The 12913-nt window shown below is 40.9% G+C and overlaps 2 protein-coding genes across 3 annotated transcripts; both read right to left on the reverse strand.

Moving 5' to 3' along the window:
• Positions 1-135: 135 nt before the first annotated feature.
• LOC118965536 (ladderlectin-like) lies at positions 136-3890 on the reverse strand. Of its 2 annotated transcripts, XM_036985822.2 has the most exons (6): positions 3790-3890; positions 2580-2667; positions 2130-2245; positions 1625-1816; positions 491-605; positions 136-371 (listed from the first exon to the last, which is right to left on the reverse strand). In XM_036985822.2, exons 1-6 carry the CDS (start codon positions 3802-3804, stop codon positions 280-282), a joined length of 618 nt encoding a protein of 205 aa, XP_036841717.1. In that variant the 5' UTR covers positions 3805-3890; the 3' UTR covers positions 136-279. The 2 variants fall into 2 exon arrangements, with proteins under 2 accessions (XP_036841717.1, XP_090039245.1); XM_090183119.1 differs by lacking the exon at positions 2580-2667 and having other exon boundaries at positions 3790-3834.
• A 3359-nt stretch (positions 3891-7249) lies between these two features.
• On the reverse strand, positions 7250-10739 carry LOC118965537 (C-type lectin galactose-binding isoform-like). The gene is made up of 5 exons (XM_090183058.1): positions 10646-10739; positions 9261-9470; positions 8723-8914; positions 7604-7718; positions 7250-7484 (listed from the first exon to the last, which is right to left on the reverse strand). Exons 1-5 carry the CDS (start codon positions 10658-10660, stop codon positions 7393-7395), a joined length of 624 nt encoding a protein of 207 aa, XP_090039184.1. The 5' UTR covers positions 10661-10739; the 3' UTR covers positions 7250-7392.
• Positions 10740-12913: the final 2174 nt, after the last annotated feature.

Consider the following 12913-nt stretch of genomic DNA (forward strand, 5'->3'; position numbering starts at 1 on the left):
TCCTAAGAGAATTCTATTCTTCAAGAAACAATGGATCAACAATCAAATAATTTAAATGCCCACTGAACAGACACCCAGACTGCTTCTTCAAGAAACAAAGTGAAGCAATGTTTAATAACCACTCATGAGATTAAATACGTACACCAGTTTTATTGACAAGCTACAATAGTTACACAACAAGTCAAACGTATTTTACAGCAACAAATACCTTCAAAGTAATTCACTATAACATGAAACATTTGCAGTTAGGATGCTGACACCAGAGTAGCATTTTTGGTTTCAATTGACAGTTTGAAGGATTAAACAGGTTCTTATGGAGCACACGGAGGGATAGCTCTTTCCACATGATTCATCGTTCCAGCCGTTTTCAGCTTAAGAGGAAACACGAAATAGAAATTACCTCTCGATGTACACACGAAAAGAGAAAAGTAGGTCACATTTATTTGTTAAACTTGCTCAAAAAAGTTTAATTTGATGAATGATAATGTACCGCCAAAGTTGATCTGAATACATGGCTCTCTGGCACCATTGCGGTTATTCGGCTCCCCTTCAGCCCAGCTCTCGTGATCAAATTTGGAGCCGTCACTCCAGAACCATAGCCTGTCCTGTGTGGAAGTAGTGAGATCTCAGTATCAAATGTTACATGCATTTTAGAAATTGTTCAGCAAGCACAACATTTATGGTCTTTCCTCCAACAAAACGGTAAAAGCCACCACTACCAAAACGTGCAGACTGACAATGGAACTGTTGGGTGAAAAAAATATACAAGTGTTGATACTACAACCACATTTCTAGAAATCCCAAAAATAGAAAAAGACAGCTAGTAAGTTGTTTCTGCGCCATAGCAAAGAGGAAGAGGCGAAGCGAGAAGGGTAACTAAGCCCAAAATCTGCCTTCTCAAGCGGGTAGCGTTTTTCCTGGTCACCAAGCAACTCGTTTTTGTATGGCCGCCAATAAGATGTCGAATTTCATTAACGAAAAACATAATGGCTTATTTGAGCAAATATACGTTTTGTAATGCTTAGGTTGTTACAAGTACTGATACAAGTAGCACACATGACATGCCAGAAACTGAGAAAACCATTTCTCTCGGAATTGTGCCTGTCCCTCGAATCTGCCCGACATTGCAGACTCTTCACATCGTTAGAGGCCAATGGAGTATCTGTGGCAATTGCTCTGGATATTTCGAGATGATCAACTCAAATCTAGACCTACAACCAACAGTATTTATTTTGCTTTTGACAATGACTTCACACGAGGCATAGGTCACATGCCTAAATACTTAAAATCACATATCAGTTTAAAGACATGACATCGGGCCATGTTTTCTTGAATTATGTTTGGTTAAAAGGTAGGCAAGTAACTTCATGCCTACTGTGCCAAAGCAATTTACAGTTATTAAAGTGGGAGTGTGGATATAATGGTAATATCCAAATTCCACGTAGAACTCGAGTTGCGAATGTCAATCTTTCCTCCGCGGTACCTCAAACTGTGGTCATTACCAGCTGAGAAACTGGCGAGTTGATTACTCCTGGCACAGAGTTGTCTGACCAGTGTCTTAACACCTACTCTGAGCTGATGGTTTTATTAGTCTTAAGTATTAAGGCATCTTCACTTTGGGTACCTTTTCCACCTTTGCTTGAACAGCATCAAATCCACCAATCCAGGTAAGAGGGAAACTGCCAGTCGCGACCAACACCACCGCCTGTAGAAATTGGAACTCTTCATAGCTGTGCACAGATGCCAGGTTTGCGCCAAGGTACTTTACAGTGTTGTACACAGGCTTCAGTTTTTCTCCAAGTAACTGACAGTGGCGCTAGAGCAAGCAGTACACAGAGACAAAGACATGTCATAATGGAAGTATTAGTCAGTTGTCCAGTCTGAGAATTTGTCTTCTGGACTCTCAAATATAGGAATTAGTTCATCTCAGTCTTAACCCATGCCTTGAGGGTTCTAATATACAAGAGGGCCCAACTCCACACAATATTGAAAAGCCTATAGAAAATTGCAATTACAGCATATTAAGGGGAGGTTCAGTATTTTACATGAGGCGCCTGTTAAAATAAGGCCAAAGCACCTTTAACTCAAAAAACTAAGTTGACTTCAATTGTAGAAGGTAAGCATTATACCTCTGCATTGGGCCATGTCCTTGCAGTTTTGACAAACATGAAGCAGCGTGAATTAAATTGGAACCAGCCTCTGGGGCATGGGTTTCTTTGGTCTGCTGCAAATCTCACCAAATCATCTGAAAGGAGAAGACAGGGAGGGTTCTGAAATTGCAGCAGACTTTAAAGGATAGTCCAGACTGACCCTTGCATCAAAAATAACATTTGGAGATCAGTCATGCCACACTACAACAAAACATACACAATCAATGATGTAAAGCACAAACTCATTCCACAGAGCGTCTACAGGTTTTCGCTCCTCCCTCGATTGATCAATTTAGGTCACTAATTAGTAAGGAACTCCCCTCACCTGGTTGTCTAGGTCTTCATTGAAAGGTAAGCCAACTGCAGATGCAAGAGACTCCGTGGAATGAGTTTGACACTCGTGATTTAAAGTGTGAGGCTGACTCTTACTTGCTATGTTCAAAGTCATTCTGTCACCCAGTGTAAAGGCAGCGCTGAGAAGCAGTAGAAGGGTCAACGTCGCCATGGTGATAGTCTCCTGAGAGACACACGAGATAAGCCATCAGTGTTTCCCCAACCTCTCCTCAAGTACCCCAGCAAGTCCACTTAACACATTCAACTAATGAAGGGCTAAGGAATACCAGGAATCATCTCTTCCACCACAGAGTAGATTAGCCTGGCACACGGGAATAAGGAGAAGTCTATGCTCTTGGGTTCTCCCCAAAACAGCACCCTAGCTAACTAACCCCGATGCATGGCACACCTAGTAAGTCACCTTTTTGCAAATTAAATTGGCTGGTAAAGTACATTTTTCTAGAGCAGGAGACTCAACTTGCCTGGCATGAGCTACCTTTTTTTAATACACACGTCGCACACGTTCTGGCAAAAGACACAGTAAAATGGGTAATAAACTACTAAAGGGGCCCTATAAAAAAAGCTGTGATTTTAAACCCCAAATTACAGCCATTTTCATAAATGTTCTCAGTTCAATTTCCTGGTTTGCCACTCAATTACAATTGGTAATGGAGAACAAAATGTAATGTTCTGAGTCCATGGCAGTGCTTAAATCACATCAGAATACCATTTATTTTATGTCTGGAAGAAAAGTAACACATGAGAAAGCAATGCGTGGTCGAATGTGCCAGTCTAGCAATGGTTCTGTATTGCCAATTGCTGCTCATTTCATGGCAAGGTTTGCAAATAACAATAGATACAATTTCTATACTTTTGACAAGTATACCTTGCAGTTAATACTTAGTCGTGAAAGAATCTGGCAACCCACTAGGCATCAACTGGCTACACAGGGAGTGAGCGACAGACAGGGCAATATTGCTGGAAATTAATTGGCAGATATGGTTTTAAATGTGACGTTTTAAGCCAATAGTTGACTAACCAGAGGTGGGATAACGTCAAGTCGCGTTGATTTAGTAACTTGCAGTGTCTGATACTTGAGATTTGTTTGACAGTTGTTTGACACGTGAAAAAAATCTATTTTAAAAATCTGAATTGTTTGGCAAACTACTATGACCTGTTGGAGACCCCTGTCCTATGTAACGCACTACATTTGAATAGGGTCACATATGCCCGATGGGTACTGGTCATAAATTACCATTTGGGATGAAAGCAGATACAGTACTAGATGACTATGTTGAACTCTCACCTGTAGTCTGGTCATGTCAGCGCTCTGTTTGTGAGTTGAGTTCTACTGCTTCCTGCTCTCCTTTTTTAAGGACCCATCCAGTCAGACCCCTCCCTCTCTCATCCTTTAACCGGTCAAATAATCAACTAATCATCAAGCTTTTATCATTTGAATCAGCTGTGTTGTGTTAGGGCAGAAACCAAAACGTATAGCCACGGGAAGAAGTTTGTTGGTGCAGGGTACTTTTAATGAATGTTATTTTCAATTGGGGTGCTGGAAAAATATCTTTGCCTGTGCTACAGGCGCTCTATTGTGAAAATGTAACAAATCTATAAAAAGTTAACATATATACATATATACAGTACCAGTCAAAAGTTTGGACACACCTACTCATTCAAGGCTTTTTCTTTATTTTTACTATTTTCTTTGTAGAATAATAGTGAAGACCTCAAAACTGTGAAATAACACATATGGAATCATGAGGTAACCAAAAAAAGTGTTACACGAAACCAAATGTATGTTAGATTCTTCAAAGTAGCCACCTTTAAACTTGATGACAGCTTTGTACACCCTTCTCTCAACCAGCTTCACCTGGTATGCTTTTCCAACATTCTTAAAGGAATTCCCACATATGTTGAGCACTTGTTTGCTGCTTTTCCTTAACTCTGCGGTCCAACTCATCCCAAACCATCTCAATTGGGTTGAGGTTGGGTGATTGTGGAGGCCAGGGCGGTCTGATGCAACACTACATCACTCTACCTTATTGGTCAAACAGCCTGGAGGTATGTTGGGTCGTTGTCCTGTTGAAAAACAAATGATAGTCCCACTAAGCGCAAACCAGATGGGATGGTGTATCGCTGCAGAATGCTGTGGTAGCCATGCTGGTTAAGCGTGCCTTGAATTCTAAATAAAACACAGACAGTGTTACCAGCAAAGCACCATCACACCTCCTACTCCATGCTTCACGGTGGGAACCACACATGCGGAGATCATTCGTTCACCTACTCTGCATCTCACAAAGACACACTAATCAGACCAAAGGACAGATTTCCACCGGTCTAATGTCCATTGCTCGTGTTTCTTGGCCCAAGCAAGTCTCTTGTTCTTATCGGTGTCCTTTAGGAGTGGTTTCTTTGCAGCAGTTTGACATGAAGGCCTGATTCACGCAGTCTCCTCTGAACAGTTGATGTTGAGATGTGTCTGTTACTTCAACTCTGTGAAGCATTTATTTGGGCTGCAATTTCTGAGGCTGGTAACTCTAATGAACTTATCCTCTGCAGCAGAGGTAACTCTGGGTCTTCCTTTCCTGTGGCGGTCCTCGGGAGAGCCAGTTTCATCATAGCGCTTGATGGTTTTTGCGACTGCAATTGAAGAAACTTTCAAAGTTCTTGAAATGTTCCGCATTGACTGACCTTCATGTCTTAAAGCAATGATGGACTGTCATTTCTCTTTGCTTATTTGAGCTGTTCTTGTCAAATAAATGGACTTGGTCTTTTACCAAACAGGGCTATCTACTTTATACCTCCCCTACCTTGCCACAACACAACCTCATGAATCTGGATAAGAGAATGCCAAGAGTGTGCAAAGCTGTCATCAAGGCAAAGGGTGGCTACTTTGAAGAATCTCAAATATAACATAGATTTTGATTTGTTTAACACTTTTCTGGTTACTACATGATTCCATATGTGTTATGTCATAGTTTTGATGTCGTCATTATTCTACAATGTAGAAAATAGTAGAGAATAAAGAAAAACCCTGGAATGAGTAGGTGTGTCCAAACTTTTGACTGGATATCACCTGCAGGAATAGCCATTTTTGTTAAGCTCATTCCTACCCTGCTCCTGTATTCTTTTCAAACATCGACCAGTAGCATCGATAGTGCCTCTCTCTCTCTTTGCCAGAGTCTACCCCATTATAAGAACCCCAACAATAATTGCTAAAAGCCTATGTAAGCCTGTTGGCTGATTGGCATGTATGAGATGATGGAATTTGCTTTTGGAAAAAAGTTGAGGCTTTTTGACACTGGCTTGAGCGGGTCTTAGCAGAGCATGTGTATGTGAGCATCAACAAGCCTTGTTACCATATACCCTTTGAGAATGAATGAACAAATAGTTACTTCACACAAACATATGTACCAGATTCCTTTTGGGAAATTCATTTGGGTTGTTTTCTTTGCACATTGGAGGACCCCTGCAAAACCAAGCGTGAGGTAATGGCAATGATGTCATGTGTACTATCCACATCCTGGTGCTGAACTGTGAAACATCATGCGGTGCTGAACAATTTGAATCAGCTTGGCTCGTCTTGTGGAATACTCTGATCAAAACTGATACATTAATGAAATCGTTGCACTAAATGAATTATTTGGAAACTAGAATCTGATTAAGGGAAAGTTACACTTTTCTGTGAGCGCAATCAACAACCTATTTGTGCATGCCCAACGGAATGAACATTGTGGTGCGGGGACTGCCATATTGTGTTATCATTTTGCCATAAGGTGTAGAGAAATTTTTGCGGTTTTAAAGCCAAATTCCAGTAATTGTACACATTTTGCTATATGAGTGAGAGACTAATACATTCAATGGGGCCCTGTCATGCCAAATACTGTCTCCCTGTGTCACAATGGGATTCGAACAAGTATTAGCGTTCATTGCTATATCGATTAGAATTTGAGATCACAGCCTACATTGTGTTCTTTTCTTCGTCGCTATGCAAACAAGGCTGATTTCTGTGACAATTTCTGTTTAAACAAGCTTGTAACATGGAAACGTACATTCAAACTACTTTTTGGGGTACCTCGTCAACATTACATGAAATCCATGTCTTAAACGTTGCTACGTTTCGGGAAAACGTGTATTCTGCTTGACACATTAAAGTGACTTACCTTACAGATCAAAGTAAGCTGATGTCCACTCCATTCAGATGTAAATCCTTTTGATTCAGTCACTGGCTTGTCTGGCTGTCATTTTCTTTTAACCTGCCCTCATCTACACTGAAATATCCTTTCAGTAGGCCTCTATTATAATTCACCCCCCCCACCCCCCTTCATTAATACACCCTTGTGGTTGAATATATATTGTTTTATGTACATATGTGAACTTGTTAGATTTTACTGCATGGTTAGAACTAGAAGCACAAGCATTTCTCTACACTCGCATTAGCATCTGCTAACCATGTGTACGTGACAAATAAAATTGGATAGGGAACAGATGGGGTAGGGAAATGTAACACTTAAAATTCGCAGAGTGCTCTGACAACAGCATGATCATTTTCTACTTATTTTAAAGCTATATACACACACTGTTCGTTTACGTTAATGTTTGTGGAGTAAGACAACTTTTTGGGTCCTAAGAGAATTCTATTCTTCAAGAAACAATGGATCAACAATCAAATAATTGAAATGCCCACTGAACAGACACCCAGACTGCTTCTTCAAGAAACAAAGTGAAGCAATGTTTAATAACCACTCATGAGATTAAATACGTACACCAGTTTTATTGACAAGCTACAATAGTTACACAACAAGTCAAACGTATTTTACAGCAACAAATACCTTCAAAGTAATTCACTATAACATGAAACATTTGCAGTTAGGATGCTGACACCAGAGTAGCATTTTTGGTTTCAATTGACAGTTTGAAGGATTAAACAGGTTCTTATGGAGCACACGGAGGGATAGCTCTTTCCACATGATTCATCGTTCCAGCCGTTTTCAGCTTAAGAGGAAACACGAAATAGAAATTACCTCTCGATGTACACACGAAAAGAGAAAAGTAGGTCACATTTATTTGTTAAACTTGCTCAAAAAAGTTTAATTTGATGAATGATAATGTACCGCCAAAGTTGATCTGAATACATGGCTCTCTGGCACCATTGCGGTTATTCGGCTCCCCTTCAGCCCAGCTCTCGTGATCAAATTTGGAGCCGTCACTCCAGAACCATAGCCTGTCCTGTGTGGAAGTAGTGAGATCTCAGTATCAAATGTTACATGCATTTTAGAAATTGTTCAGCAAGCACAACATTTATGGTCTTTCCTCCAACAAAACGGTAAAAGCCACCACTACCAAAACGTGCAGACTGACAATGGAACTGTTGGGTGAAAAAAATATACAAGTGTTGATACTACAACCACATTTCTAGAAATCCCAAAAATAGAAAAAGACAGCTAGTAAGTTGTTTCTGCGCCATAGCAAAGAGGAAGAGGCGAAGCGAGAAGGGTAACTAAGCCCAAAATCTGCCTTCTCAAGCGGGTAGCGTTTTTCCTGGTCACCAAGCAACTCGTTTTTGTATGGCCGCCAATAAGATGTCGAATTTCATTAACGAAAAACATAATGGCTTATTTGAGCAAATATACGTTTTGTAACGCTTAGGTTGTTACAAGTACTGATACAAGTAGCACACATGACATGCCAGAAACTGAGAAAACCATTTCTCTCGGAATTGTGCCTGTCCCTCGAATCTGCCCGACATTGCAGACTCTTCACATCGTTAGAGGCCAATGGAGTATCTGTGGCAATTGCTCTGGATATTTCGAGATGATCAACTCAAATCTAGACCTACAACCAACAGTATTTATTTTGCTTTTGACAATGACTTCACACGAGGCATAGGTCACATGCCTAAATACTTAAAATCACATATCAGTTTAAAGACATGACATCGGGCCATGTTTTCTTGAATTATGTTTGGTTAAAAGGTAGGCAAGTAACTTCATGCCTACTGTGCCAAAGCAATTTACAGTTATTAAAGTGGGAGTGTGGATATAATGGTAATATCCAAATTCCACGTAGAACTCGAGTTGCGAATGTCAATCTTTCCTCTGCGGTACCTCAAACTGTGGTCATTACCAGCTGAGAAACTGGCGAGTTGATTACTCCTGGCACAGAGTTGTCTGACCAGTGTCTTAACACCTACTCTGAGCTGATGGTTTTATTAGTCTTAAGTATTAAGGCACCTTTTCCACCTTTGCTTGAACAGCATCAAATCCACCAATCCAGGTAAGAGGGAAACTGCCAGTCGCGACCAACACCACCGCCTGTAGAAATTGGAACTCTTCATAGCTGTGCACAGATGCCAGGTTTGCGCCAAGGTACTTTACAGTGTTGTACACAGGCTTCAGTTTTTCTCCAAGTAACTGACAGTGGCGCTAGAGCAAGCAGTACACAGAGACAAAGACATGTCATAATGGAAGTATTAGTCAGTTGTCCAGTCTGAGAATGTGTCTTCTGGACTCTCAAATATAGGAATTAGTTCATCTCAGTCTTAACCCATGCCTTGAGGGTTCTAATATACAAGAGGGCCCAACTCCACACAATATTGAAAAGCCTATAGAAAATTGCAATTACCCTTGCGTCAAAAATAACATTTGGAGATCAGTCATGCCACACTACAACAAAACATACACAATCAATGATGTAAAGCACAAACTCATTCCACAGAGCGTCTACAGGTTTTCGCTCCTCCCTCGATCGATCAATTTAGGTCACTAATTAGTAAGGAACTCCCCTCACCTGGTTGTCTAGGTCTTCATTGAAAGGTAAGCCAACTGCAGATGCAAGAGACTCCGTGGAATGAGTTTGACACTCGTGATTTAAAGTGTGAGGCTGACTCTTACTTGCTATGTTCAAAGTCATTCTGTCACCCAGTGTAAAGGCAGCGCTGAGAAGCAGTAGAAGGGTCAACGTCGCCATGGTGATAGTCTCCTGAGAGACACACGAGATAAGCCATCAGTGTTTCCCCAACCTCTCCTCAAGTACCCCAGCAAGTCCACTTAACACATTCAACTAATGAAGGGCTAAGGAATACCAGGAATCATCTCTTCCACCACAGAGTAGATTAGCCTGGCACACGGGAATAAGGAGAAGTCTATGCTCTTGGGTTCTCCCCAAAACAGCACCCTAGCTAACTAACCCCGATGCATGGCACACCTAGTAAGTCACCTTTTTGCAAATTAAATTGGCTGGTAAAGTACATTTTTCTAGAGCAGGAGACTCAACTTGCCTGGCATGAGCTACCTTTTTTTAATACACACGTCGCAAGCAACTTCTTTCAAATAGGCTCATTCTTCTCTGCCCTACAACTCTTCAGTGTACCGTTCTGGCAAAAGACACAGTAAAATGGGTAATAAACTACTAAAGGGGCCCTATAAAAAAAGCTGTGATTTTAAACCCCAAATTACAGCCATTTTCATAAATGCTCTCAGTTCAATTTCCTGGTTTGCCACTCAATTACAATTGGTAATGGAGAACAAAATGTAATGTTCTGAGTCCATGGCAGTGCTTAAATCACATCAGAATACCATTTATTTTATGTCTGGAAGAAAAGTAACACATGAGAAAGCAATGCGTGGTCGAATGTGCCAGTCTAGCGATGGTTCTGTATTGCCAATTGCTGCTCATTTCATGGCAAGGTTTGCAAATAACAATAGATACAATTTCTATACTTTTGACAAGTATACCTTGCAGTTAATACTTAGTCGTGAAAGAATCTGGCAACCCACTAGGCATCAACTGGCTACACAGGGAGTGAGCGACAGACAGGGCAATATTGCTGGAAATTAATTGGCAGATATGGTTTTAAATGTGACGTTTTAAGCCAATAGTTGACTAACCAGAGGTGGGATAACGTCAAGTCGCGTTGATTTAGTAACTTGCAGTGTCTGATACTTGAGATTTGTTTGACAGTTGTTTGACACGTGAAAAAAATATATTTTAAAAATCTGAATTGTTTGGCAAACTACTATGACCTGTTGGAGACCCCTGTCCTATGTAACGCACTACATTTGAATAGGGTCACATATGCCCGATGGGTACTGGTCATAAATTACCATTTGGGATGAAAGCAGATACAGTACTAGATGACTATGTTGAACTCTCACCTGTAGTCTGGTCATGTCAGCGCTCTGTTTGTGAGTTGAGTTCTACTGCTTCCTGCTCTCCTTTTTTAAGGACCCATCCAGTCAGACCCCTCCCTCTCTCATCCTTTAACCGGTCAAATAATCAACTAATCATCAAGCTTTTATCATTTGAATCAGCTGTGTTGTGTTAGGGCAGAAACCAAAACGTATAGCCACGGGAAGAAGTTTGTTGGTGCAGGGTACTTTTAATGAATGTTATTTTCAATTGGGGTGCTGGAAAAATATCTTTGCCTGTGCTACAGGCGCTCTATTGTGAAAATGTAACAAATCTATAAAAAGTTAACATATATACATATATACAGTACCAGTCAAAAGTTTGGACACACCTACTCATTCAAGGCTTTTTCTTTATTTTTACTATTTTCTTTGTAGAATAATAGTGAAGACCTCAAAACTGTGAAATAACACATATGGAATCATGAGGTAACCAAAAAAAGTGTTACACGAAACCAAATGTATGTTAGATTCTTCAAAGTAGCCACCTTTAAACTTGATGACAGCTTTGTACACCCTTCTCTCAACCAGCTTCACCTGGTATGCTTTTCCAACATTCTTAAAGGAATTCCCACATATGTTGAGCACTTGTTTGCTGCTTTTCCTTAACTCTGCGGTCCAACTCATCCCAAACCATCTCAATTGGGTTGAGGTTGGGTGATTGTGGAGGCCAGGGCGGTCTGATGCAACACTACATCACTCTACCTTATTGGTCAAACAGCCTGGAGGTATGTTGGGTCGTTGTCCTGTTGAAAAACAAATGATAGTCCCACTAAGCGCAAACCAGATGGGATGGTGTATCGCTGCAGAATGCTGTGGTAGCCATGCTGGTTAAGCGTGCCTTGAATTCTAAATAAAACACAGACAGTGTTACCAGCAAAGCACCATCACACCTCCTACTCCATGCTTCACGGTGGGAACCACACATGCGGAGATCATTCGTTCACCTACTCTGCATCTCACAAAGACACACTAATCAGACCAAAGGACAGATTTCCACCGGTCTAATGTCCATTGCTCGTGTTTCTTGGCCCAAGCAAGTCTCTTGTTCTTATCGGTGTCCTTTAGGAGTGGTTTCTTTGCAGCAGTTTGACATGAAGGCCTGATTCACGCAGTCTCCTCTGAACAGTTGATGTTGAGATGTGTCTGTTACTTCAACTCTGTGAAGCATTTATTTGGGCTGCAATTTCTGAGGCTGGTAACTCTAATGAACTTATCCTCTGCAGCAGAGGTAACTCTGGGTCTTCCTTTCCTGTGGCGGTCCTCGGGAGAGCCAGTTTCATCATAGCGCTTGATGGTTTTTGCGACTGCAATTGAAGAAACTTTCAAAGTTCTTGAAATGTTCCGCATTGACTGACCTTCATGTCTTAAAGCAATGATGGACTGTCATTTCTCTTTGCTTATTTGAGCTGTTCTTGTCAAATAAATGGACTTGGTCTTTTACCAAACAGGGCTATCTACTTTATACCACCCCTACCTTGCCACAACACAACCTCATGAATCTGGATAAGAGAATGCCAAGAGTGTGCAAAGCTGTCATCAAGGCAAAGGGTGGCTACTTTGAAGAATCTCAAATATAACATAGATTTTGATTTGTTTAACACTTTTCTGGTTACTACATGATTCCATATGTGTTATGTCATAGTTTTGATGTCGTCATTATTCTACAATGTAGAAAATAGTAGAGAATAAAGAAAAACCCTGGAATGAGTAGGTGTGTCCAAACTTTTGACTGGATATCACCTGCAGGAATAGCCATTTTTGTTAAGCTCATTCCTACCCTGCTCCTGTATTCTTTTCAAACATCGACCAGTAGCATCGATAGTGCCTCTCTCTCTCTTTGCCAGAGTCTACCCCATTATAAGAACCCCAACAATAATTGCTAAAAGCCTATTGGCTGATTGGCATGTATGAGATGATGGAATTTGCTTTTGGAAAAAAGTTGAGGCTTTTTGACACTGGCTTGAGCGGGTCTTAGCAGAGCATGTGTATGTGAGCATCAACAAGCCTTGTTACCATATACCCTTTGAGAATGAATGAACAAATAGTTACTTCACACAAACATATGTACCAGATTCCTTTTGGGAAATTCATTTGGGTTGTTTTCTTTGCACATTGGAGGACCCCTGCAAAACCAAGCGTGAGGTAATGGCAATGATGTCATGTGTACTATCCACATCCTGGTGCTGAACTGTGAAACATCATGCGGTGCTGAACAATTTGAATCAGCTTGGC

Source organism: Oncorhynchus mykiss, chromosome 8 (genome assembly GCF_057628025.1).
Source record: "Oncorhynchus mykiss isolate SJ-2025 chromosome 8, ASM5762802v1, whole genome shotgun sequence".
Taxonomy (NCBI): domain Eukaryota; kingdom Metazoa; phylum Chordata; class Actinopteri; order Salmoniformes; family Salmonidae; genus Oncorhynchus; species Oncorhynchus mykiss.

What these genes read in the sequence shown, in the direction of transcription:
- LOC118965536 (XM_036985822.2), bottom strand. An exon ending in AATGACTTTGAACATAGCAA is followed by an intron (nt 2,246 to 2,579) that starts GTAAGAGTCAGC and finishes TTCTCCTTTCAG; the next exon opens with ATGATTTGGTGAGATTTGCA. An exon ending in TTCAAGCAAAGGTGGAAAAG is followed by an intron (nt 606 to 1,624) that starts GTACCCAAAGTG and finishes ACTTCCACACAG; the next exon opens with GACAGGCTATGGTTCTGGAG.
- LOC118965537 (XM_090183058.1), bottom strand. An exon ending in AGGTGAGGGGAGTTCCTTAC is followed by an intron (nt 8,915 to 9,260) that starts TAATTAGTGACC and finishes TGCTTGCTCTAG; the next exon opens with CGCCACTGTCAGTTACTTGG. An exon ending in TATTCAGATCAACTTTGGCG is followed by an intron (nt 7,485 to 7,603) that starts GTACATTATCAT and finishes TTTCCTCTTAAG; the next exon opens with CTGAAAACGGCTGGAACGAT.